The 25000-nt window shown below is 45.4% G+C and overlaps 1 protein-coding gene across 1 annotated transcript in view; it reads left to right on the top strand.

The window, feature by feature from the left end:
- LOC115207363 (copine-8-like) overlaps positions 1–25000 on the top strand; it is a 61963-nt gene that overhangs the window by 2803 nt on the left and 34160 nt on the right. The window contains exons 2-6 of the mRNA XM_029774387.1: positions 1818–1922; positions 10129–10170; positions 10482–10557; positions 16101–16154; positions 17572–17633. Coding sequence (XP_029630247.1) covers positions 1818–1922; positions 10129–10170; positions 10482–10557; positions 16101–16154; positions 17572–17633 — 339 coding nt within the window. The remainder of the gene's footprint in view (positions 1–1817; positions 1923–10128; positions 10171–10481; positions 10558–16100; positions 16155–17571; positions 17634–25000) is intronic.

Raw genomic sequence — 25000 nt, 5'->3', positions numbered from 1 at the left:
ACACAGCTCTGTTGGACAGCGATGTCCGTAAATAAAACACACAGCTCTTTTGGACAGCGACTGTCAGTAAATAAACCACACAGCTCTGTTTGGACAGCGATGTCAGTAAATAAACACACAGCTCTGTTTGGACAGCGATGTCAGTAAATAAAACACACAGCTCTGTTTGGACAGCGATGTCAGTAAATAAAACACACAGCTCTGTGTGGACAGCGATGTCAGTAAATAAAACACAGCTCTGTGTGGACAGCGATGTCAGTAAATAAAACACACAGCTCTGTGTGGACAGCGATGTCAGTAAATAAAACACACAGCTCTGTTTGGACAGCGATGTCAGTAAATAAAACACACAGCTCTGTTTGGACAGCGATGTCAGTAAACACACAGCTCTGTTGGACCAGCGATGTCAGTAAAACACACAGCTCTGTGTGGACAGCGATGTCAGTAAATAAAACACACAGCTCTGTTTGGACAGTGATGTCAGTAAATAAAACACACAGCTCTGTTTGGACAGCGATGTCAGTAATAAAACACACAGCTCTGTTTGGACAGCGATGTCAGTAAACTAAAACACCACAGCTCTGTGTGGACAGCGATGTCAGTAAATAAACACACAGCCCTGTGTGGACAGCGATGTCAGTAAATAAAACACACCGCTCTGTTTGGACAGCGATGTCAGTAAATAAACACACAGCTCTGCTTTTGGACAGCGATGTCAGTAATAAAACACAGCTCTGTGTGGACAGCGATGTCAGTAAATAAAACACACAGCTCTGTGTGGACAGCGATGTCAGTAAATAAAACACACAGCTCTGTTTGGACAGCGATGTCAGTAAAAAAAACACACAGCTCTGTTTGGACAGCGATGTCAGTAAATAAAACACACAGCTCTGTTTGGACAGCGATGTCAGTAAATAAAACACACAGCCTCTGTTTGGGACAGCGATTGTCAGTAATAAAACACACAGCTCTGTGTGGACAGCGATGTCAGTAAATAAAACACACAGCTCTGTTTGGACAGCGATGTCAGTAAATAAAACACACAGCTCTGTTTGGACAGCGATGTCAGTAAATAAAACACACAGCTCTGTTTGGACAGCGATGTCAGTAAATAAAACACACAGCTCTGTTTGGACAGCGATGTCAGTAAATAAGGCACACAGCTCTGTTTGGACAGCGATGTCAGTAAATAAGGCACACAGCTCTGTTTGGACAGCGATGTCAGTAAATAAAACACACAGCTCTGTGTGGACAGCGATGTCAGTAAATAAAACACACAGCTCTGTTTGGACAGCGATGTCAGTAAATAAAACACACAGCTCTGTGTGGACAGCGATGTCAGTAAATAAGGCACACAGCTCTGTTTGGACAGCGATGTCAGTAAATAAGGCACACAGCTCTGTTTGGACAGCGATGTCAGTAAATAAAACACACAGCTCTGTTTGGACAGCGATGTCAGTAAATAAAACACACAGCTCTGTTTGGACAGCGATGTCCGTAAATAAAACACAGCTCTGTTTGGACAGCGATGTCAGTAAATAAAACACACAGCTCTGTTTGGACAGCGATGTCAGTAAATAAAACACACAGCTCTGTTTGGACAGCGATGTCCGTAAATAAAACACAGCTTTGAACACAGTGAATGTATCGGTCTCTCTCTCTCTTCGCTTTATCTTCCCCTCTGTTCTTCTTTCTTTCATTCTGCCCAACTCCTCACCTGTCTGTTTCCCTCTCTCTTACCGCTACCTCCTCTCTCCCTTCCTCCCTCTTCCTCCATCCTTCCCTCCCTCTCTCTCTCTACCTCTCTTTCTCTACAGGTTTACTATCTGCCATAAAACGGAGGTTGTGAAGAATACGTTGAACCCAGTGTGGCAGTCATTCACCATTCCAGTCAGAGCACTCTGCAATGGGGACTTTGACAGGTATGAGCTCACCCCTCGTCTTTCTCACCCCCTCTTTCTCTCTCTCTCTCTCTCTCTCTCTCACACTCGCCCCCCCTTGCTCTTTTTTTCTACTCCCCCTCCCTCTCTTTCTCTCTCTCTCTCTCTCTCTCTCTCTCTTTTCGTACAAGGCCAAGTTGCTCAGCCTTCTGTGACAAATTACTCCACTCGAAGTCTGCAAAAATAAACCCAAATATCATCCAGGCTGAATCCCCATGTCTAGAAATGTATTAAGGGTGCCCCAGAGGAGTGTGGGTAAACGAGTTGGGTTCACTGAGTGTCAGCCGAACAATCACACATCAGCCATAGTGAGGTCATCACCCTGTCAGAACCAATCAGACACAGGGGATTGAGACGTGTTTCAGGAAAGCTGTGTTTCAGGCTGTGATTTGTAGACAGTCAGACACAACAGAACTGACAGACTAATGTAATAATGTAGCGTGTAGATGGCCCCTGTCCTCTAGTGGCAGATCTCATCAGTCAGCCAGTCAGTCAGTCAGTTAGTCAGTCAGTCAGTCAGTCAGTCAGTTAGTTAGTCAGTCAGTCAGTCAGCCAGTCAGTCAGTCAGTCAGTTAGTCAGTCAGTCAGTTAGCCAGTCTGTCTATCAGTCAGTCAGTCTGCCTATCAGTCAGTCAGTCTATCAGTCAGTCAGTCAGTCAGTCAGTTAGTCAGTTAGTCTGTCTGTCTGTCTGTCTGTCTGTCTGTTTATCAGTCAGTCAGTCTATCAGTCAGTCAGTCAGTCAGTCAGGCAGTCAGTCAGTCAGTTAATCAGTTAGTCTACCAGTCAGTCAATCAATTAGTCAGTCAGTCAGTCAGTCAGTCAGTTACTCTACCAGTCAGTATATCAGTCAGTCAGTCAGTCAGTCAGTTAGTCTATCAGTCTATCAGTCAATCAGTCAGTCAATCAATTAGTCAGTCAGTCAGTCAGTCAGTTAGTCAGTCAGTTAGTCTATCAGTCAGTCAGTCAGTCAGTTAGTCTATCAGTCAATCAGTCAATCAGTCAGTCAGTCAGTCAGTCAGTCAGTCAGGCAGTCAGTCAGTTAGTCTATCAGTCAGTCAGTCAGTCAGTTAGTCTATCAGTCAATCAGTCAGTCAGTTAGTCTATCAGTCAATCAGTCAGTCAGTTAGTCTATCAGTCAATCAGTCAGTCAGTTAGTCTATCAGTCAATCAGTCAGTCAGGCAGTCAATCAGTCAGTCAGTCAGTCAGTTAGTCAGTCAGTCAGTCAGTCAGTCAGTCAGTCAGTCAGTCAGTCAGTCAGTTAGTCTACCAGTCAGTCAGTTAGTTTATCAGTCAGTTGGTTGGTTAGTCGGTTAGTCTATCGGTCAGTCAGTCAGTCAGACAGGCAGTCAGTCAGTCAGTTGGTCTATCAGTCAGTCAGTCTGTTAGTCAGTTAGTCTATCAGTCAGCCAGTTAGTCAGTTAGTCTATCAGACAGGCAGGCAGTCAGTCAGTCAGTTAGCTAGTCTATCAGTCAGGCTGGCAGTCAGTCAGTCAGTCAGTCAGTCAATCAGCTAGTCTATCAGTCAGGCTGGCAGTCAGTCAATCAGTCAGGCTGTCAGTCACTCAGTCAGTCAGTCAGTCAGTCAGTCAGTCAGTCAGTCAGTCAGGCAGGCAGTCAGGCAGGCAGTCAGTCAGTTAGTGTATTAGTAAGGTAGGCAGTCAGTCAGTCAGTCAGTCAGTGTGTTTGGGGCAAAGCCCAGACACTCTCTGTGTTCTCATGTGGTACCTTTAGTTTTCCAACAGAGGAACATAACATCACGCTGTGGCCTGATGCACATGGCAGACACTTCACCTTACGGGTAAATAGCTCTTTGTGAATGAATGTGCTGAAGAGAGGGGGAGGAGAGGAGAGGAGAGGAGAGGAGAGGAGAAGAGAGGAGAGGAGAGGAGAGGAGAGGAGAGGAGAGGGGAGAGGGGAGGGGAGGGGAGAAGGGAGGGGCGGTCCGTCTTCCTCATTAGCATGGTAGTCGTTCCTAATCTGTCTGAGTGAGTCACTGCTACTATTTCTGTCCCAGATGAGAGATCACAAACACAGCCATGAAATTAGGACTGAAGTGGTGTCGTTGTTTTTCACTATCTTAATAGCTCTTCAACTCCTTCTTGCTCTCTGGTCATGTGTTTGGTTATTAGTAAAGGAGACAGATGCTAATTTAAATCACCCTCTAAAATGATGTCACCAAATATACTTTGAAGAAAGAGACAACATAAGGGTCTTAACGCTGATGATAGTAGGAAACTCTGCCTGGTTTGACTTTCACCGCTGACAGACAACATTATTTTGAAGTCCAACAGAATGTGGTCCAGGGTACAAACCTCCATGTCTTAGTCAGTTTCTGTTTGTGGGTCGGGTCAAAGAGAGTATGACTGACAGGCCCTTCAGGGCATGTTGTATGTCATGTACCTCCCTGACATAACACACACACACACACAAACAACCTTCTTGGTGGTAGCTCCACGGGGGACAAGGCTCACAACCTTGAAGATAAGCTCAAAGGAACATATGGCCACTACAGGCAGAAGAGAGGAGGGAGGAAGGGAGAGAGGGACAGGGAGCGAGGGAAGGAATATTTGAGGTGTGCCTCTTTTTGTGTCTGATGTCTAAGTCTCGTCTGTGTTGGTGTCATGGCGGGTGCTGGGTGAGAGGGGCGAGATGATGAAGGAGAGAGGAGGATGAAGGGATGCTTGGAAACTTTTGTCAGTTGGCAGAAAACTCTCAGCCGCGTTTTGTTTGTAAAATGTCACCCCTCGTCAATTTGTCATCTGCTATTGGGAAAATGTGACGGCGTGTATTTTTAACATTCGCTGCAGTTTAGTTTTTCCAGAGGAATTTTTACTTTTCTTAGATATAAGTTGATCCTTCCTCTTCTGAGAATATCTTCAGCTATCTGAGTCTGGTTTCACAGATATAAACTTTCTTCCAACCATTTGCTGCTTGAAACTTTATCTCAGAGTTTCTAACTGCCACAGACTGTATTAAAATACTGTGAAAATCCATTCAAATTGATTCAAATCCATTCAAATCCATTCAAATTGATTCAAATCCATTCAAATCCATTACACATGCTTTTGGATAGTGTTGTATTACATGTTAATGTGATGGCTTTTGCACCTCCACTGACTGTTGTCATTTTAGCAAACTGGGTAAATCCTCTTTCAGCTGCAAACTGGATAAATCCTCTTTCAGCTGCAAACTGGATAAATCCTCTTTCAGCTGCAAACTGGATAAATCCTCTTTCAGCTGCAAACTGGATAAATCCTCTTTCAGCTGCAAACTGGATAAATCCTCTTTCAGCTGCAAACTGGATAAATCTTCTTTCAGCTGCAAACTGGATAAATCCTCTTTCAGCTGCAAACTGGATAAATCCTCTTTCAGCTGCAAACTGGATAAATCCTCTTTCAGCTGCAAACTGGATAAATCTTCTTTCAGCTGCAAACTGGATAAATCTTCTTTCAGCTGCAAACTGGATAAATCCTCTTTCAGCTGCAAACTGGATAAATCCTCTTTCAGCTGCAAACTGGATAAATCCTCTTTCAGCTGCAAACTGGATAAATCCAGTGTGAAAACGAGGTGACTTGTAATCTCTTCTTCAGGATCACCATCAGATTTTAATTTGGTTTTCCTACAAAGTGCTGTAATGATTGCTGTTGTATAGCCATTCTGTGTTCAGGAGTAAAATGGTAGAAGCACCAAGCCTTGAAATTAAACAGCATCGGTTATCTACTGAGGCTTGGCTCACTGAGTCTTATTGTTACAGAGACCTATTTATTTAGGGATGGGGGGGGGGGGTGCAGAACAAAAACAACAAACACACATCACCTGCCTCAGGACATGTTCCTCCTTTCAGCTGATTGATTGATGGATGACAATCCACACTTCTAAGCAGCTTGAACCCAATCACACAACGTTGTGGATATGCTTAGAAGGCTATCAGGCTATCAGGCCATAACCCCGGTCGTCTAATCTGAATACTCGTGCAAAACAACTCACACGTTGTAATACATTAATTACCTTAGAAATAAATAATGACCAGAGTCAAAAAAGTTAATTATTTACCATATGTTGGGAATAACAAAAGACAGATGGTGATTCATTGTGTTAATAGTTTTGAGCCTACAGTACCATGTTAGTGTCTAGCCTGTGAAAAGGACAAGCAGCCTAATCTAGCTGCTCCAATTCAATCCTTTATTTAACATCGACCTGTCTTCATCCAGGTACTCAGTGTATAACAACCCCAACTGGAGAAATAGCTGTCATAGATATTAACTGGAGAAATAGCTGTCATAGATATTAACTGGAGAAATAGCTGTCATAGATATTAACTGGAGAAATAGCTGTCATAGATATTAACTGGAGAAATAGCTGTCATAGATATTAACTGGAGAAATAGCTGTCATAGATATTAACTGGAGAAATAGCTGTCATAGATATTAACTGGAGAAAGCTGTCATAGATATTAACTGGAGAAATAGCTGTCATAGATATTAACTGGAGAATAGCTGTCATAGATATTAACTGGAGAAATAGCTGTCATAGATATTAACTGGAGAATAGCTGTCATAGATATTAACTGGAGAAATAGCTGTCATAGATATTAACTGGAGAAATAGCTGTCATAGATATTAACTGGAGAAATAGCTGTCATAGATATTAACTGGAGAAATAGCTGTCATAGATATTAACTGGAGAAATAGCTGTCATAGATATTAACTGGAGAAATAGCTGTCATAGATATTAACTGGAGAAATAGCTGTCATAGATATTAACTGGAGAAATAGCTGTCATAGATATTAACTGGAGAAATAGCTGTCATAGATATTAACTGGAGAAAAGCTGTCATAGATATTAACTGGAGAAATAGCTGTCATAGATATTAACTGGAGAAAAGCTGTCATAGATATTAACTGGAGAAATAGCTGTCATAGATATTAACTGGAGAAATAGCTGTCATAGATATTAACTGGAGAAATAGCTGTCATAGATATTAACTGGAGAAATAGCTGCCATAGATTTTAACTGGAGAAATAGCTGTCATAGATATTAACTGGAGAAATAGCTGTCATAGATATTAACTGGAGAAATAGCTGTCATAGATATTAACTGGAGAAATAGCTGTCATAGATATTAACTGGAGAAATAGCTGTCATAGATATTAACTGGAGAAATAGCTGTCATAGATATTAACTGGAGAAATAGCTGTCATAGATATAAACTGGAGAAATAGCTGTCATAGATATTAACTGGAGAAATAGCTGTCATAGATATTAACTGGAGAATTAGCTGTCATAGATATTAACTGGAGAAATAGCTGTCATAGATATTAACTGGAGAAATAGCTGTCATAGATATTAACTGGAGAAATAGCTGTCATAGATGGGTGGGTTATTTAGCAACAAAACCGATGTGTGCACAATCCCTTGGGGGAAAACAGACGAGGTTGGCTTAGATATAAACTATATTTCCTCTCCAAATGTTTATTGAAAACGTAAATACATTTTTAAAATGAGCACTTGTTGTCTGTCAAATACATCGTTTCAGCTGTTTTGTTAGCTAGCTAGCTAATTTTAGCCATATTAGCATAGACGTGAGAAGTCAAAACATCGCAAAACATGGTATCAATAACAAGATACAATGACCTGAATCAAGCCACTTACGATTCCCCACATGGCAGCTTCTTGTCATTGTTGCTAGCTATCTGACCATCCAGAATCACAACAACACACGACCACCTGCCTCTGCTATACGTGTGCATCGTTATCGTGACACAACCCATCTATAGCATCTGTCTGTGTTGTTTCTCAATGCAGATATTGATTTATCTCAAATCAAATCAAATTGTATTACATGCGCCGAATACAACAGGTGTAGACCTTACAGTAAAATAATTACTTATGAGCCCCTAACCAACAATGCAGTTTACATTTTTTTAAATACAAATAAGAATAAGAAATAAAAGTAACAAGTAATTAAAGAGCAGCAGTAAAATAACAATAGCTAGACTATATACAGGGGGGTACCGGTACAGAGTCAATGTGCGGGGGCACCGGTTAGTTGAGGTAATATGTACATGTGGGTAGAGTTATTAAAGTGACTATGCATAGATGATAACAACAGAGAGTAGCAGCGGTGTAAACGGGGGGGCAATGCAAATATTCTGGGTAGCCATTTGATTAGATGTTCAGGAGTCTTATGGCTTAAGGGTAGAAGCTGTTTAGAAGCCTCTTGGACCGAGACTTGGCACTCCGGTACCACTTGCCGTGTGGTAGCAGAGAGAACAGTCTATGACTAGGGTGGCTGGAGTCTTTGACAATTTTTAGGGCCTTCCTCTGACACCGCCTGGTATAGAGGTTCTGGATGGCAGGAAGCTTTGCCCCAGTAATGTACTGGGTCGTACGCACTACCCTCTGTAGTGCCTTGCGGTCGGAGGCCGAGCAGTTGCCATACCAGGCATTGAATCAACCAGTCAGGATTCTTTCGATGGTGCAGATGTAGAACCTTTTGAGGATCTGAGGACCCACGCCAAATCTTTTCATTCTCCTAATGGGGAATAGGTTTTGTTGTGCCCTCTTCACGACTGTCTTGGTGTGCTTGGACCATGATAGTTTGTTGGGTGATGTGGACACCAAGGAACTTGAAGCTCTCAACCTGCTCCACTACAGCCCCGTCGATGAGAATGGGGGTATGCTTGGTCGTCTTTTTCCAGTAGTCCACAATCATCTCCTTTGTATTGATCACGTTGAGGGAGAGGTTGTTGCACCACATGGCCAGGTATCTGACCTCCTCCGCCGATGTCAGTAATCAGGCCTTCCACTGTTGTGTCATCAGCAAACTTAATGATGGTTTGGAGTCATGCCTGGCCATGCAGTCATGAGTGAACAGGGAGTACAGGAGGGGACTGAGCACGAACCCCTGAGGGGCCCCCGTGTTGAGGATCAGCGTGGCGGATGTGTTGTTACCTACCCTTACCACCTGGGGGCGGCCCGTCAGGAAGTCAGGATCCAGTTGCAGAGGGAGGTGTTTAGTCCCAGGGTCCTTAGCTTATCGATGAGCTTTGAGGGCACTATGGTGTTAAACGCTGAGCTGTAGTCAATGAATAGCATTCTCACATAGGTGTTCCTTTTGTCCAGGTGGGAAAGGGAAGTGTGGAGTGCAATAGAGATTGCATCATCTGTGAATCTGTTAGGGCTGTATGCAAGTGGGTCTAGGGTTTCTGGGATAATGGTGTTGATGTGAGCCATGACCAGCCTTTCAAAGCACTTCATGGCTACAGACGTGAGTGCTACGGGTCGGTAGTCATTTAGGCAGGTTACCTTAGGTTACCTAAGCGAGCACAGAAGTCGTTTAGCTCATCTGGTAGGCTCATGTCACTGGGCAGCTCTCTGCTGTGCTTCCCTTTGTAGTCTGTAATGGTTTGCAAGCCATGCCACATGCGACGAGCCCCAGAGCCGATGTAGTACGATTCCATCTTAGTCCTGTATTGATGCTTTGATGGTTCGGTGGAGGGCATAGTGGGATTTCTTAAAAGCTTCCGGGTTAGAGTCCCGCTCCTTGAAAGCGGCAACTCTAGCGTTTAGCTCATTGCGAATGTTGCCTGTAATCCATGGCTTCTGGTTGGGGAATGTCCGTACGGTCACTGTTGGGACGACGTCATCGATGCACTTATTGATGAAGCCAATGACTGATGTGGTGTACTCCTCAACGCCATCGGAGGAATCCCTGAACATGTTCCAGTCTGTGCTAGCAAAACAGTCCTGTAGTTTAGCATCTGCTTCGTCTGACTACTTTTTTATTGATCGAGTCACTGGTGCTTCCTACTTTAATTTTAGCTTGTAAGCAGGAATCAGGAGGATAGACTTATGGTCAGATTTGCCAAATGGAAGGCAAGGGAGAGCTTTGTAAGCATCTCTGTGTGTGGAGTAAAGGAGGTCCTGAGTTATTTTCCCCTCTGGTTGCACATTTAACATGCTGATAGAAATTTGGTAAAATGGATTTAAGTTTCCCTGCGTTAAAGTCCCCGGCTAATAGGAGCGCCGCCTCTGGGTGAGCGGTTTCCTGTTTGCTTACAGCTCATTGAGTGCGGTTTTACTGTACACTAAAGTCACATGTTTGAGTCTCTGGTCTATGACAACCTTGGTCAAAGGATGCTTCAGTAACATCTGTCTGTTGGTGTGTGCTTTCTGTCGTTCCAGGACGATCAAGGTGGAGGTGTACGACTGGGACCGGGATGGCAGGTGAGTGTGTTTAGTGGTATGGGATGAAATGAAACTGAGTCAAGGTGCAGCCATGTGCAACATTCAAATTGTGCACCATGGTCATCAACAATTAAGTACAACATTATATATGATTATATATATGATTATGTTATTGATGTTATTGAAATGATGGCTCTTTACAGTGGTTTAAGGTCTGTTTTACCACCCTCTCCTCTCTCCTCCTCTCTTCTCACTCCTCTCTTCTCTCCTCTGTCCTCTCTCCTCTCTCCTCTCTCCTCTCTTCACTCCTCTGTCCTCTCTCTCATCCTCTCTCCTCCTCTCTCTGTCAGCCATGACTTCATAGGGGAGTTCACCACTAGTTACCGAGAGCTAGCTCGAGGCCAGAGCCAGTTCAATGTCTATGAGGTGAGCCTCTCTTTCTTTCTTACCGTTTCTGAATCAGCTCTGTTGGGGAGTCAACTCACTTTCAGTCCTTCAGGTTCACTGATGAAATATCAATTGTTTTATATCCATGCTGTCTTCTCTCTCAGGTGGAAGTTTAGGAGTGTTGCACGTTGGCTTCCAGGTGATTACCATGGTTAAACAAATCCAATCCAGAGAAGAGCGCGGGAGGGGGGACATTAATGGAAAACTATTCCTCCGGATGGAACCACAGGGAAAACACAATTAGAAAACACACACACGCACGCACACACACACACACGCACACACACACACACACACACACACACACACACACACACACACACACACACACACACACACACACACACACACACACACACACACACTCACCGACCCATATTTCAGATGTCACCTTGGTTCTGTACATGGCGTTCATAATTAGTCATTACCTGGCAGAGTGACAGGAACAGTGACAGGAAGCTTCTTTAGTTTGTGCATCAGCAAGTCTCTGCGTCTCTGTGATGCCTGCGTGTCAACCCGATTGCCTTCTCTCCATTTATTTGCCTGTCACTTCCCTGCCTCACAGCGATACAGGGCATACTAATGAGACCAGGCAGCTTTTGTCTGTCTGCAGAGAGAAGGAGGGTTTCCTCTTTAAACTTTGATTCTTTTTTTGTGGCCCCTGAAACTTCAGGGGAATATTGTTGGTCTGTGTCCCTTGCTAGACTAATTGTGCAATAACTAATGTTGTCTTGGTTCAGTGGTTCGCTGACTCAGACGAAACCTACTCCTGGACTTATAATGGTAATAATGGGGATCTATGACCAGTCTTCAGGTCTCAGGGACAGACACTACACCTCTATTAGACATGATGCAACCTCTCCTCTGCTTGTTCATCCCACTCCAACCCTGGCTTCCATCCGTCAGACCTGGGATCAAATACTATTTTAAATCTTTCAAATACTTTTTCAGGTTTGCTTTAGTCTGACAGATGGGCGGGGTTTTCACTTGTGTAACTATTCTATTGGTTCCATGGCAACGGGAAAGCTCAATCAAGCTCAGCTAAAGTATTTGAAATTATTTTATGTTTCGACCTGTTTCCATCCATTGGTATGCAGACAGAGATATACAGAGATGGACAGGGAATGGTTGTGTATAAGGAGAGAGGGAGAGAGAGGGGGGGAGAGGGAGAGGGAGAGAGAGAGAGAGAGAGAGGGGGGGGGGGGATAGGGGGACGGACGGAAATAGACAGACTAGACACTATGGAACACAAAGCTTTTACTATCTCATCCTGGAATATACAAGGTCTGAGGTCATCTGCCTTTGGCTTAAAGAGCAGGAACCCAGACTTCATCAAAGAAATTGGAAATACAGACATTGTCATCCTACAAGAAACATGGTATAAAGGAGACGGACCCACTGGTTTCCCTCTAGGTTGCAGAGAGCTGGTAGTCCCATCAATCAAACTACCAGGTGGGTGGTATAGAGGAGATGGACCCACTGGTTTCCCTCTAGGTTACAGAGAGTTGGTAGTCCCATCCACCAAACTACCAGCTGTGAAACAGGGAAGAGACTAAGAGGGTATGCTAATTTGGTATAGAGCAGACCTAACCCACTCTATTAAATTAGTCAAAACAGGAACATTTTACATCTGGCTAGAAATTAATAAGGAAATGATCTCAACAGAGAAAATGTCCTCATGTGTGCTACCTATATCTCCCCAATAGAATCCCCATACTTTAATTAACGATGACAGCTTCTCCATCCTAGAGGGGGAGATCAACCATTTCCAGGCTCAGGGACATGTACTAGTCTGTGGCGACCTAAATGCCAGAACTGGACAAGACCTTGACACCCTCAGCACACAGGGGGACAAACACCGACCTAGAGGGGACAGCATTCCCTCCCCCAAATGTCAAATCAAATCAAATGTATTTATATAGCCCTTCTTACATCAGCTGATATCTCAAAGTGCTGTACAGAAACCCAGCCTAAATCTCCAAACAGCAAGCAATGCAGGTGTAGAAGCACGGTGGCTAGGAAAAACTCCCTAGAAAAGCCAAAACCTAGGAAGAAACCTATAGAGGGACCAGGCTATGAGGGGTGGCCAGTCCTCTTCTGGCTGTGCCGGGTGGAGATTATAACAGAACATGGCCAAGATGTTCAAATGTTCATAGATGACCAGCAGGGTCTAATAATAATAATCACAGTGGTTGTCGAGTGTGCAACAGGTCAGCACCTCAGGAGTAAATGTCAGTTGGCTTTTCATAGCCGATCATTCAGAGTATCTCTACCGCTCCTGCTGTCTCTAGAGAGTTGAAAACAGAGGGTCTGGGACAGGTAGCACGTCCGGTGAACAGGTCAGGGTTCCATAGCCGCAGGGAGAACAGTTGAAACTGGAGCAGCAGCACGGCCAGGTGGACTGGGGACAGCAAGGAGTCATCATGTCAGGTAGTCCTGAGGCATGGTCCTAGGGCTCAGGTCCTCCGAGAGAGAGAAAGAAAGAAAGAAAGAAAGAAAGAAAGAAAGAGAGAATTAGAGAGAGCATACTTAAATTCACACAGGACACCGGATAAGACAGGAGAAATACTCCAGATGTAACAGACTGACCCTAGCCCCCCGACACATAAACTACTGCAGCATAAATACTGGAGGCTGAGACAGGAGCGGTCGGGAGACACTGTGGCCCCATCCGATGATACCCCCGGACAGGGCCAAACAGGCAGGATATAACCCCATCCACTTTGCCAAAGCACAGCCCCCACACCACTAGAGGGATATCTTCAACCACCAACTTACCATCCTGAGATGGATGCACCCCTAGACACAACTCCTGTAACTCTGTAGGACGCTGGGTATGTACATAGTCAATGGTAGGCTTCGAGGGGACTCCTATGGTAGGTACAACTATAGCTCATCTCTTGGCAGTAGTACTGTAGACTACTTTATCACTGACCTCAACCCAGAGTCTCTTAGAGCATTCACAGTCAGCCCACTGACACCCTTATCAGATCACAGCAAAATCACACTCTTCTTGAACAGAGCTGTGCTCAATCATGAGACATCAAAGCCAAAGGAACTGAATAATATTAAGAAATGCTATAGATGAAAGGAAAATGGTGTGGAAATCTACCAAAAACAATTAGGAAACAACAAATTCAATCTCTTCTAGACAATTTCCTGGACAAAATGTTTCACTGTAATAGTGAACCTGGCAGTAGAAAACCAAAACAGCATATTTGACCTCTCAGCTTCCCTATCAAATCAAAACATTTAAAGTTGACAACCTAAGAAAATGTACATCAAACCAAATGGTTTGATGAAGAATGCAAAAACCTAAGAAAGAAATGGAGAAACCTATCCAACCAAAAACATAGAGACCCAGAAAACCTGAGCCTTTGGCTTTGGTGAATCACTAAAACATTACAGAAATACACTATGGAAAAAGAAGGAACAGCGCGTCAGAAATCAACTGAATGTAATTGAAGAATCCATAGAATCTAACCTCTTCTGGGAACATTGGATCACACTAAACAAACAACAACACGAGGAGTTATCTATCCAAAACGGAGATGTATGGATAAACCACTTCACCAATCTTTTTGGCCCTATAACAAAGAACAAACAGTAAAAACATATACATGATCAAATACAAATCTTAGAATCAACTATTAAAGACTACCAGAACCCACTGGATCATCCAATTACATTGACTGAACTGCAGGACAAAATATAAACCCTCCAATCCAAAAAGGCCTGTGGTGTTGATGGTATCCTAAATGAAATGACAAAATATACAGACCACATTTCCAATTGGCTATACTTAAACTCTTTAACATCATCCTCAGCTCTTGTATCTTCCCCAATATTTGGAACATGGACTGATTACCCCAATTTGACCCCAATAACTACTGTGGGATATGCATCAACAGCAACCTTGGGAAAATCCTCTGCATTATCATTAACAGCAGACTCGTACATTTCCTTAACAAAAACAATGTACTGAGCAAATGTCAAATTGGCTTTTTACCAAATTTCCATACCACAGACCACGTATTCACCCTGCAAACCTTAATTGACAAACAAACCAAAACAAAGGCAAAGTCTTCTCATGCTTTCTTGATTTAAAAAAAGCTTTTGACTCAATTTGGCACGAGGGCCTGCTATACAAATTGATGGAAAGTGGTGTTGGGAGAAAAACATATGACATTTTAAAATCCATGTACACAAACAACATGTGTGTGGTTAAAATTGGCAAAAAAAAACACACCCCACGGGGCTAGATCCTCTGCACAGATTCTGTCAGACCTGGGCCCTGACAGTAAATCTCAGTAAGACAAAAATAATGGTGTTCCAGAAAAGGTCCCCTTCCCAGGACCACGAATACAAGCTCCATCTAGACACCGTTGCCCTACAGCACACAAAAAACTATACATACCTCGGCCTAAACATCAGCCCCACAGGTAACTTCCACTAAGCTGAGAACAATCTGAGAGACAAGGCAAGAAGGGCCTTCTATGCCATCAAAAATAACATCAAATTCGACATACCAATTAGGATCTGGATAAAAGTACTTGAATCAGTTATAGAACCCATGGGTGGGGGGGGGGGGGTTACCTAGTCAGTTGTACAACTGAATGCCTTCAAATGAAATGTGTCTTCCGCATTTAACCCAACCCCTCTGAATCAGAGAGGTGCAGGGGGCTGCCTTAATCGACATCCATGGCTCCCAGCGAACAGGGGGTTGATTGTCTTGCTTAAGGGATTTGATCCAGCAACCTTTCGGTTACTGGTCTAGGGTCCGCTCACCAACCAAGAATTCACAAAATGGGACAAACAGCAAAAATAGATTCTGTGTACAACGTAAAACACCAAATAATGCATGCAGAGCAGTTTTGAGGGACAGACAGACAGACATACAGACGGACGGACGGACGGACGGACGGACGGACGGACGGACGGACGGACGGACGGACAGACAGACAGACAGACAGACAGACAGACAGACAGACAGACAGACAGACAGACAGACAGACAGAGGGAGAGACAGACAGACAGACAGACAGACAGACAGACAGAGGGAGAGACAGATGGACGGACGGACGGACAGAGAAATGGAGAGGAAATGTGTGTAGAACAGTCAGAGGGGAGGGGGAGGGAGGGAGAGAGAGAGAGAAAAGAGTGAGAGAATTAGACAAAAGGGCTTCTAGAGAAATAAGTGTACCTGTACATTTCACAGTCAACTGGAGCCTATTATTTGACACTACACACCAATGGAACACCAATGGAACCTGTATCACACCCGCTCTCTCTTTTTCAGAGAAACAGCCTTTCTCCCTACAGGAGATATCTGGTACTACACTTCTCATTGTTGGCTCCTTCCTTCCATAATTGCATTTTTTTTCCTCCCTAACAACCCCATGCTGTGAGGAGAATTCCCTTCCATAACCACCACAGACAACAGACTCCTCTAAATCTATCATTAACCAACTATCATGACACATTCTTTCTCTCCAATTCAGTCATTTATTTTCTTATTTTAGGTGGTGAATATCAAAAAGAAAATGAAGAAAAAGAAATATGTGAATTCAGGAACGGTGAGACTTTCCACCTCTCTTCCTGTCTCCTCTCCCTCTCTTCCTGTCTCCTCCCCCTTTTCCTCTCTCTTCCTGTCTTCTCCCCATTCCCTATCTCTTCCTGTCTCTTTCCCCTTTCTCCAACTCTTCCTGTCTCCTCCCTGCCTCCTTTCCTCTGTTCTTCTTCTTCCGTTAATTATGATAATAATGATAGTTTTCTTAGATGGTTTTCTTCTCTAGTCTCTGTTGATATGATCAGGAATATCAAACACAGGCAAGTTTGTCTCATTAACTGGTATCTCTCTCTGTCTCTCTCTCTCTCTCTCTCTCTCTCTGTCTCTCTCTCTCTCTTTCTCTTTCTCTCGCTCTCTGTCTCTCTCTCGCTTTCTCTTGCTCTCTGTCTCTCTCACTCTCTCTCTCTCTCTCTCTCTCTCACTCTCTCTCTCTCTCTCTCTCTCTCTCTCTCTCTCTCTCTCTCTCTCCTTCCTGTTAATTAAAACTGTAGAAAGAGAAAGGAAAGGAAAACTTTTCCCAGTTTGCTGCAGCTGTCCATTCACATTAGACAATAGTGGTCATCTCTGTCAGAGAAACACACAGAGCAGGGCTGTGAGTTCTAAGAGCCAGCCAGCTAGCGTACTGTACAGCACGATGACAGATGGAGAGAGGTAGTCGAGAGCGGATGAGGAAAGGGGGGGACGGGGGTAGAGTAAAGGAATTCAGAGGATGTAAAGAAAATAAAACTTAGAGCAGTGATAAAACGAGAGAGGTGTTCTTGAACAACGAGAGCAGCAGAAAACCATGGGAGGAAGGAGCGGAAGAGAGGAAGGAAAGAAGGAAGGAAGGAAGGATATGAAAGTCTCCTCACACTCCAGGAGAGATCGGAGTGTGGGAGTAGTGTAGCAGCTATGTGATGTCGGCTCGCTACCGTGACTGATTACAGGCGCCAGCTCCCACGTTCCCATCCGCTCTCTGTCTTTCTCTCTGTTTCTCAATCTCTCTCTCTCCTCTCTCTATCCCTTTTTCATAATCTCTCTCTCCCTCTTTCTCAATCTCTCTCTCTCACCTTCTCTCTCCCATAAACCCAAACGGAGCTGTAGAAATGCATCTCATCTGCTCTCTCTTCTCTCTCTCTCTCTCTCTCTCTCTCTTGTCTCTCTGTAGTAATGAACTCATCAGTCGTGTGAGTGATGACAGTAGCTAGCTAGCGCCAAGGCCCACGTCTTGTTTCAGGACGAGGAGTATGATGTGATTAACCGGTTGGATAGCATAGCTGTCTGAGTGAACATGCTGCCTGTTTGTGTGTGTGTGTGTGTGTGTGTGTGTGTGTGTGTGTGTGTGTGTGTGTGCGTGTGTGTGTGTGTGTGTGTGTGTGTGTGTGTGTGTGTGTGTGTAGACCTGGATGTGAATGGATACTGAGGTCTTGTGTTTTCTCTCCCAGGTGACCCTCCTCTCCTTCTCTGTGGAATCAGAGTGCACATTCCTGGACTACATCAAGGGAGGGTGAGGGGAACACACTATGTGATACGTGTGTGTGTGTGTGTGTGTGTGTGTGTGTGTGTGTGTGTGTGTGTGTGTGTGTGTGTGTGTGTGTGTGTGCATATATGTGTGTCTTTTATGTGTGTGTGTGTGTGTGTGTGTGTGTGTGTGTGTGTGTGTGTGTGTGTGTGTGTGTGTGTGTGTGTGTGTGTGTGTGCGTGTGTGTGTGTGTCTATATATGTGTGTCTTTTTGTGTGTGTGTGTTCCCCTCTGCTCCCATCTTACATCTCACAGCATCTTGCAGCATCGTACAGCATCTTACAGCATCTTACATCTCACAGCATCTTACAGCATCTTGCAGCATCTTGCAGCATCTTACAGCATCTTACAGCATCTTACATCTCACAGCATCTTACAGCATCTTGCAGCATCTTGCAGCATCGTACAGCATCGTACAGCATCTTACAGCATCTCACATCTCACAGCATCTTACAGCATCTTACATCTTACACCATCTTTCATCTCGCAGCATCGTACAGCATCTCACAGCATCTCACAGCATCTCACAGTATCTTACATCTCAGCATCTTACAGCGTCTTACAGCATCTTACAGCATCGTACAGGATCTTACAGCATCTCACATCTCACAGCATCTTACATCTCGCAGCATCTTACATATCACAGCATCTTGCAGCATCGTATATCTCACAGCATCTTACATCTCACAGCATCTTTCAGCATCTTTCAGCATCTCACAGCTCGCAGCATCTTACAGCATCTTTCAGCATCTTACATTTCACAGCGTCTTACAGCATCTTACAGCATCGTACAGCATCTTACATCTCACAGCATCTTACAGCATCGTGCAGCATCGTGCAGCATCTCACATCACACAGCATCTTGCATCTTACATCTCACAGCATCTTACAGCATCCTCTACAGTGAGGGAAGAAAGTAATTGATCCCCTGCTGATTTTGTACGTTTGCCCACTGACAAAGAAATTATCAGTCTAAAATTCTAATGGTAGGTATATTTGAACAGTGAGAGACAGAATAACAACAAAAAAAATACAGAAAAAACGCATGTCAAAAATGTTATAAAATTATTTGCATTTTAATGAGGGAAATAAGTATTTGACCCCTCTGCAAAACATGACTTAGTACTTGGTGGCAAAACCCTTGTTGGCAATCACAGAGGTCAGACGTTTCTTGTAGTTGGCCACCGGGTTTGCACACATCTCAGGAGGGATTTTGTCCCACTCCTCTTTGCAGATCTTCTCCAAGTCATTAAGGTTTCGAGGCTGACGTTTGGCAACTCGAACCTTCTGCTCCCTCCACAGATTTTCTATGGGATTAAGGTCTTGAGACTGGCTAGGCCACTCCAGGACCTTAATGTGCTTCTTCTTGAGCCACTCCTTTGTTGCCTTGGCCGTGTGTTTTGGGTCATTGTCATGCTGGAATACCCATCCACGACACATTTTCAATGCCCTGGCTGAGAGAAGGAGGTTCTCACCCAAGATTTGACGGTACATGGCCCCGTCCATCGTCCCTTTGATGCGGTGAAGTTGGCCTGTCCCCTTAGCAGAAAAACACCCCCAAAGCACAATGTTTCCACCTCCATGTTTGACGGTGGGGATGGTATTCTTGGGGTCATAGGCAGCATTCCTCCTCCTCCAAACACGGCGAGTTGAGTTGATGCCAAAGAGTTCCATTTTGGTCTCATCTGACCACAACACTTTCACCCAGTTGTCCTCTGAATCATTCAGATGTTCATTGGCAAACTTCAGACGGGCATGTATATGTGCTATCTTGAGCAGGGGGACCTTGCGGGCGCTGCAGGATTTCAGTCCTTCACGGCGTAGTGTGTTACCAATTGTTTTCTTGGTGACTATGGTCCCAGCTGCCTTGAGATCATTGACAAGATCCTCCCGTGTAGTTCTGGGCAGATTCCTCACCGTTCTCATGATCATTGCAACTCCACGAGGTGAGATCTTGCATGGAACCCCAGGCCGAGGGAGATTGACAGTTCTTTTTTGTTTCTTCCATTTGCGAATAATCGCACCAACTGTTGTCACCTTCTCACCAAGCTGCTTGGCGATGGTCTTGTAGCCCATTCCAACCTTGTGTAGGTCTACAATCTTGTCCCTGACATCCTTGGAGAGCTCTTTGGTCTTGACCATGGTGGAGAGTTTCGAATCTAATTGATTGATTGCTTCTGTGGACAGGTGTCTTTTATACAGGTAACAAACTGAGATTAGGAGCACTCCCTTTAAGAGTGTGCTCCTAATCTCAGCTCGTTACCTGTATAAAAGACACCTGGGAGCCAGAAATCTTTCTGATTGAGAGGGGGTCAAATACTTATTTCCCTCATTAAAATGCAAATCAATTTATACAAGTTTTGACATGCGTTTTTCTGGATTTTTTTGTTTTTATTCTGTCTCTCACTGTTCAAATTAACCTACCATTAAAATTATAGACGGATAATTTCTTTGTCAGTGTGCAAGCGTACAAAATCAGCAGGGGATCAAATACTTTTTTCCCTCACTGTATATCTACATAGCCTGGAATAAAGCCTATATCTACACAGCCTGGCATAAAGCCTATATATCTACACAGCCTAGTATATAAACAACAGATGGATACACACTCAGCTTAATTTTGCACTACTTTGGAGGTATTGAGATTGACAGACTTTGTTATGGTGGTGAAGTGTCCCTTTAAGCAATTGAGGACAATGCTTTGATCACAGACTGAGACAGAGAGATGATATTTCAGAGGTTTCAGGGGTTTTCAGATGCTGCAGATTTGACAGAGTTGACAAGTATGACAGATCTCACTGACACCCTTCAGCTTTTGTGTGTTGACAGTCAGTAGCCCTTCAGCTTTGGTGTGTTGATGGTCAGCAGCCCTTCAGCTTTGGTGTGTTGACAGTGGTCAGCCCTTCAGCTTTGGTGTATTGATGGTCAGCAGCCCTTCAGCTTTTGTGTGTTGACAGTCAGTAGCCCTTCAGCTTTGGTGTGTTGACAGTGGTCAGCCCTTCAGCTTTGGTGTATTGATGGTCAGCAGCCCTTCAGCTTTAGTGTGTTGACAGTAGGTAGCCCTTCAGCTTTGGTGTGTTGACAGTAGGTAGCCCTTCAGCTTTGGTGTGTTGACAGTAGGTAGCCCTTCAGCTTTGGTGTGTTGACAGTAGGTAGCCCTTCAGCTTTGGTGTGTTGACAGTAGGTAGCCCTTCAGCTTTGGTGTGTTGACAGTAGGTAGCCCTTCAGCTTTGGTGTGTTGACAGTAGGTAGCCCTTCAGCTTTGGTGTGTTGACAGTAGGTAGCCCTTCAGCGTTGGTGTGTTGACAGTAGGTAGCCCTTCAGCTTTGGTGTGTTGACAGTAGGTAGCCCTTCAGCGTTGGTGTGTTGACAGTAGGTAGCCCTTCAGCTTTGGTGTGTTGATGGTCAGCAGCCCTTCAGCTTTAGTGTGTTGACAGTAGGTAGCCCTTCAGATTTGGTGTGTTGACAGTGGTCAGCCCTTCAGCTTTGGTGTGTTGACAGTAGGTAGCCCTTCAGATTTGGTGTGTTGACAGTGGTCAGCCCTTCAGCTTTGGTGTGTTGACAGTGGGTAGCCCTTCAGCTTTGGTGTGTTGACAGTGGTCAGCCCTTCAGCTTTAGTGTGTTGACAGTAGGTAGCCCTTCAGCTTTAGTGTGTTGACAGTCAGTAGCCCTTCAGCTTTAGTGTGTTGACAGTCGGCAGCCCTTCAGCTTTAGTGTGTTGACAGTCGGCAGCCCTTCAGCTTTAGTGTGTTGACAGTAGGTAGCCCTTCAGCTTTAGTGTGTTGACAGTCAGTAGCCCTTCAGCTTTAGTGTGTTGACAGTTTGTAGCCCTTCAGCTTGTGTGTTGATAGTCAGTACACCTTCAGTTTGGGTGTGTTGACAGTCGGTCAACCCCCCAGCCTAAGGGTCGTAACAGGAGTAATGACACGTTCAAGATGAAACATTATCTGACCTCCGTTTTCTGGGGAATGAAAGTTGAGACAAATACAAGGATGAGAAGCAGGATTGGTCTATCTACGAAAAGATATTCAGCCAATGAAAATTATACTTATTGAAAACCCAATGTCTATTAAGGTCTTCATCAGGCAGATCCGAATGTTGCTCATGGCTACAGCAAATCCTCTAAAAACCACTCAGATCATTGAATGCCAACCAAGCCAACGCAGACACTTCAAACTGAATAACTTAACTTCAGAAAAAGGTACTCTTCCCAGAGATCTCTCCCTCTCTATCACACCCCTGTCTCTTTCTATCTCGCTTTCTGTTTCTCTCTCTCCCTCCCTCTCTATCACACCCCCTGTCTCTCTCTCTCTGTGTGTCTCGCTCTCTCACTCTCTCTCTGTCTCGCTCTCAAAGTCATTCACATTGACTGTAATGGCTGTTCCATTCAGGATCACAGTAAATGACTGTAACGATGTGTGCTGAGAGTCGGGAAGCAAGTTCAGGGAGTGAGTGTTTTAATAAATAAACACAACATAATACAAAACACGAACAACACACAGATATGGAACAGAAACAATGACGCCTGGGGAAGGAACCAAAGGGAGTGACATACATAGAGAAGGTAATCAGGGAAGTGATGGATTCCAGGTGAGTCTGATGACGCGCAAGTGCTCATAACGATGGTGACAGGTGTGCGCCATAACGAGCAGCCTGGTGACCTAGAGGCTGGAGTGACGGTACCCCCTCCCCGGCACGTTCAGCTCCAGCCGCAGGACGCCAACCAAAGGGACGATCCCAGGGATCAGGAGCGGACCGGTCACCCCTACTGATGCACGGGAACCCATCCTCCACCCATCCCCCACCCATCCCCCACCCATCCCCCACCCATCCTCCGCCCATCCTCCACCCGTCCTCCACCCGTCCTCCACCCATCCTCCACCCATCCTCCGCCCATCCTCCGCCCATCCTCCGCCCATCCTCCACCCATCCTCCACCCATCCTCCGCCCATCCTCCGCCCATCCTCCGCCCATCCTCCGCCCATCCTCCACCCGTCCTCCACCCGTCCTCCACCCGTCCTCCACCCATCCTTCACCCATCCTCCACCCATCCTTCACCCATCCTCCACCCATCCTTCACCCATCCTCCACCCATCCTCCACCCATCCTCTACCCATCCTCCACCCATCCTCCACCCATCCCCCGCCCATCCTCCGCCCATCCTCCACCCATCCCCCACCCATCCTCCACCCATCCTCCACCCATCCTCCACCCATCCTTCACCCATCTACCCATCCTCCACCCATCTACCCGTCCTCCACCCGTCCTCCACCCGTCCTCCACCCATCCTCCACCCATCCTCCACCCATCCCCCAACCATCCTCCACCCATCCTCCACCCATCCTCCACCCATCCTCCACCCATCTGTCTCTTATTGGTGTCTTTCTATCTCAATAAAGAGAAAATACTCCCAAAATAAACTATTATTGTGAAAATGCAAGTGTGTTAGCACCTGAGCCTGCAAATGGCTAGTGGTGTGAGTGTGTGTATGTCTATCAAATCAAATCAAATTCTATTCGTCGCAGACACATATTTAGCAGGTATTATTGTGGGTGTAGTGAAATGCTTGTGTTCCTACAGTAGCTCCAACAGTGCAGTAGTATCTAACAGTACACAACAAAACACACACATCTAAAAGTAAAATAATGGAATGAAGAAATATATAAATATTAGGATGAACAATGTCAGTGGCATTGACTAAAATACAGTAGAATATAATATAATATATACATATGAGATGAGTAAAGCAGTATGTAAACATTATTAAAGTGACTAGTGTTCCATTATTAAAGTGACCAGAGATTCCAAGTCTATGTAAATAGGGCAGCAGCCTCTAAGGTGCAGGGTTGAGATAGAAGCTGTTTTTCAGTCTCTCGGTCCCAGCTTTGATGCACCTGTACTGACCTCACCTTCTGGATGGTAGCGGGGTGAACAGGCCGTGGCTCGGGTGATTGAGGTCCTTGATGATCTGGAGAGCCCTGTGGTTGCGGGCAGTGGAGTTGCCGGCGGCGATACAGTCCGACAGGATGCTCTCAATAGTGCATCTGTAGAAGCCTCCTGAGGTTGAAGAGGTGCTGTTGCGCCTTCTTCACCTCATTGTCTGTGTGGGTGGACCATTTCAGATTGTCAGTGATGTGTGCGCAGAGGAACTTGAAGCTTTACACCATCTCCACTGCTGTCCCATCGATGTGGATAGGGGAGTGCTCCCTCTGCTGTCTCCTGAAATCCACGATCAGCTCCCTCATTTTGTTGACGTTGAGGGATAGGTTATTTTCATGGCATCAATCCGCCAGGGCCCTCACCTCCTCCCTGCAGGCCGTCTCATCATTGTTGGTAATCAGGCCTACTACTGTTGTGTTGTCTGCAAATTTGATGATTGAGTTGGAGGTCTGCGTTGCCACACAGTCATTGGTGAACAGGGAGTACAGGAGGGGTCTGAGCACGCACCCTTGTGGGGCCCCTGTGTTGAGGATCAGTGTAGTGGAGGTGTTGTTTCCTACCTATGTGCATGTTTGAAGGAGTGATCTTAGGTAGGGGTAGAGGGTGTTAGGTGTGCTAGCGAGTGGGGTCTCTGTCAGCCCCAGTGTCAGAGCTGCTTATTGGACATGGGGTCTCTGTCAGCCCCAGTGTCAGGTCTCATGGGGTCTCTGTGTTAGAGCAAACTAGAAGGCTAGGTCCGGAGTAATTTCCAAGCCCCCACGAAGACGTCCCGGGTTAGGCAAGAACTGACTTCAGGCAATGAGTGTGGCAGGACGGGCTCCAGCCCATAATGGCACCAGTAGCCCAGTCAATGGAGGGATTGTGTCGCTGGAGCCAAGAGAATCCCAATACCACAGGAACCTGCGGAGACTCAATCAGCAGGAATTGGATCGTTTCGCTGTGGTTCCCTGACACTCGTATGTTGACGGGGGTGGTCTGGTGGGTGACCCGGGCTATAGAGCGCCCGTCCAGCGCTCTAACACCCATGGGAATGGAGAAGGGTTGAGAGGAGATGCCCAGCTCGGACGCCAGGGTAACGTCCATGAGACTCAGCCCCCGAGTCGATGAGTACCTGGAGAGACTTGGACTGGTCGTCCCACAGCAGGGTGGCATGGAGAGGGGGACATCAGCGTAATAATGTATGCTATTTTTGAGCGGTCCAAGGGGAACGAAGAAGGCTGCAGCTAGACAACGAGGGAGCACTGGGAGAGAAAGACCCGGCAGGTTCTGGAATCTCCATCGTAGCGCTCCGGGGGAGGTAAGCGGGTTTCCTGGGAAACCGGGGTGATGGTGCTGCTACCAGCCGGGTTACTGAGGGGCTGGGAGGTTACCGTCGTGGTAGCCTGCTTAGTAGGCAACCCACAGAATTGCTC

The sequence above is a fragment of the Salmo trutta genome, chromosome 14 (genome assembly GCF_901001165.1).
Source record: "Salmo trutta chromosome 14, fSalTru1.1, whole genome shotgun sequence".
Classification (NCBI taxonomy): Eukaryota; Metazoa; Chordata; class Actinopteri; order Salmoniformes; family Salmonidae; genus Salmo; species Salmo trutta.
Note: the sequence above shows the minus strand (reverse complement) of the source record. Positions and strands in the feature narration are given on the sequence as shown.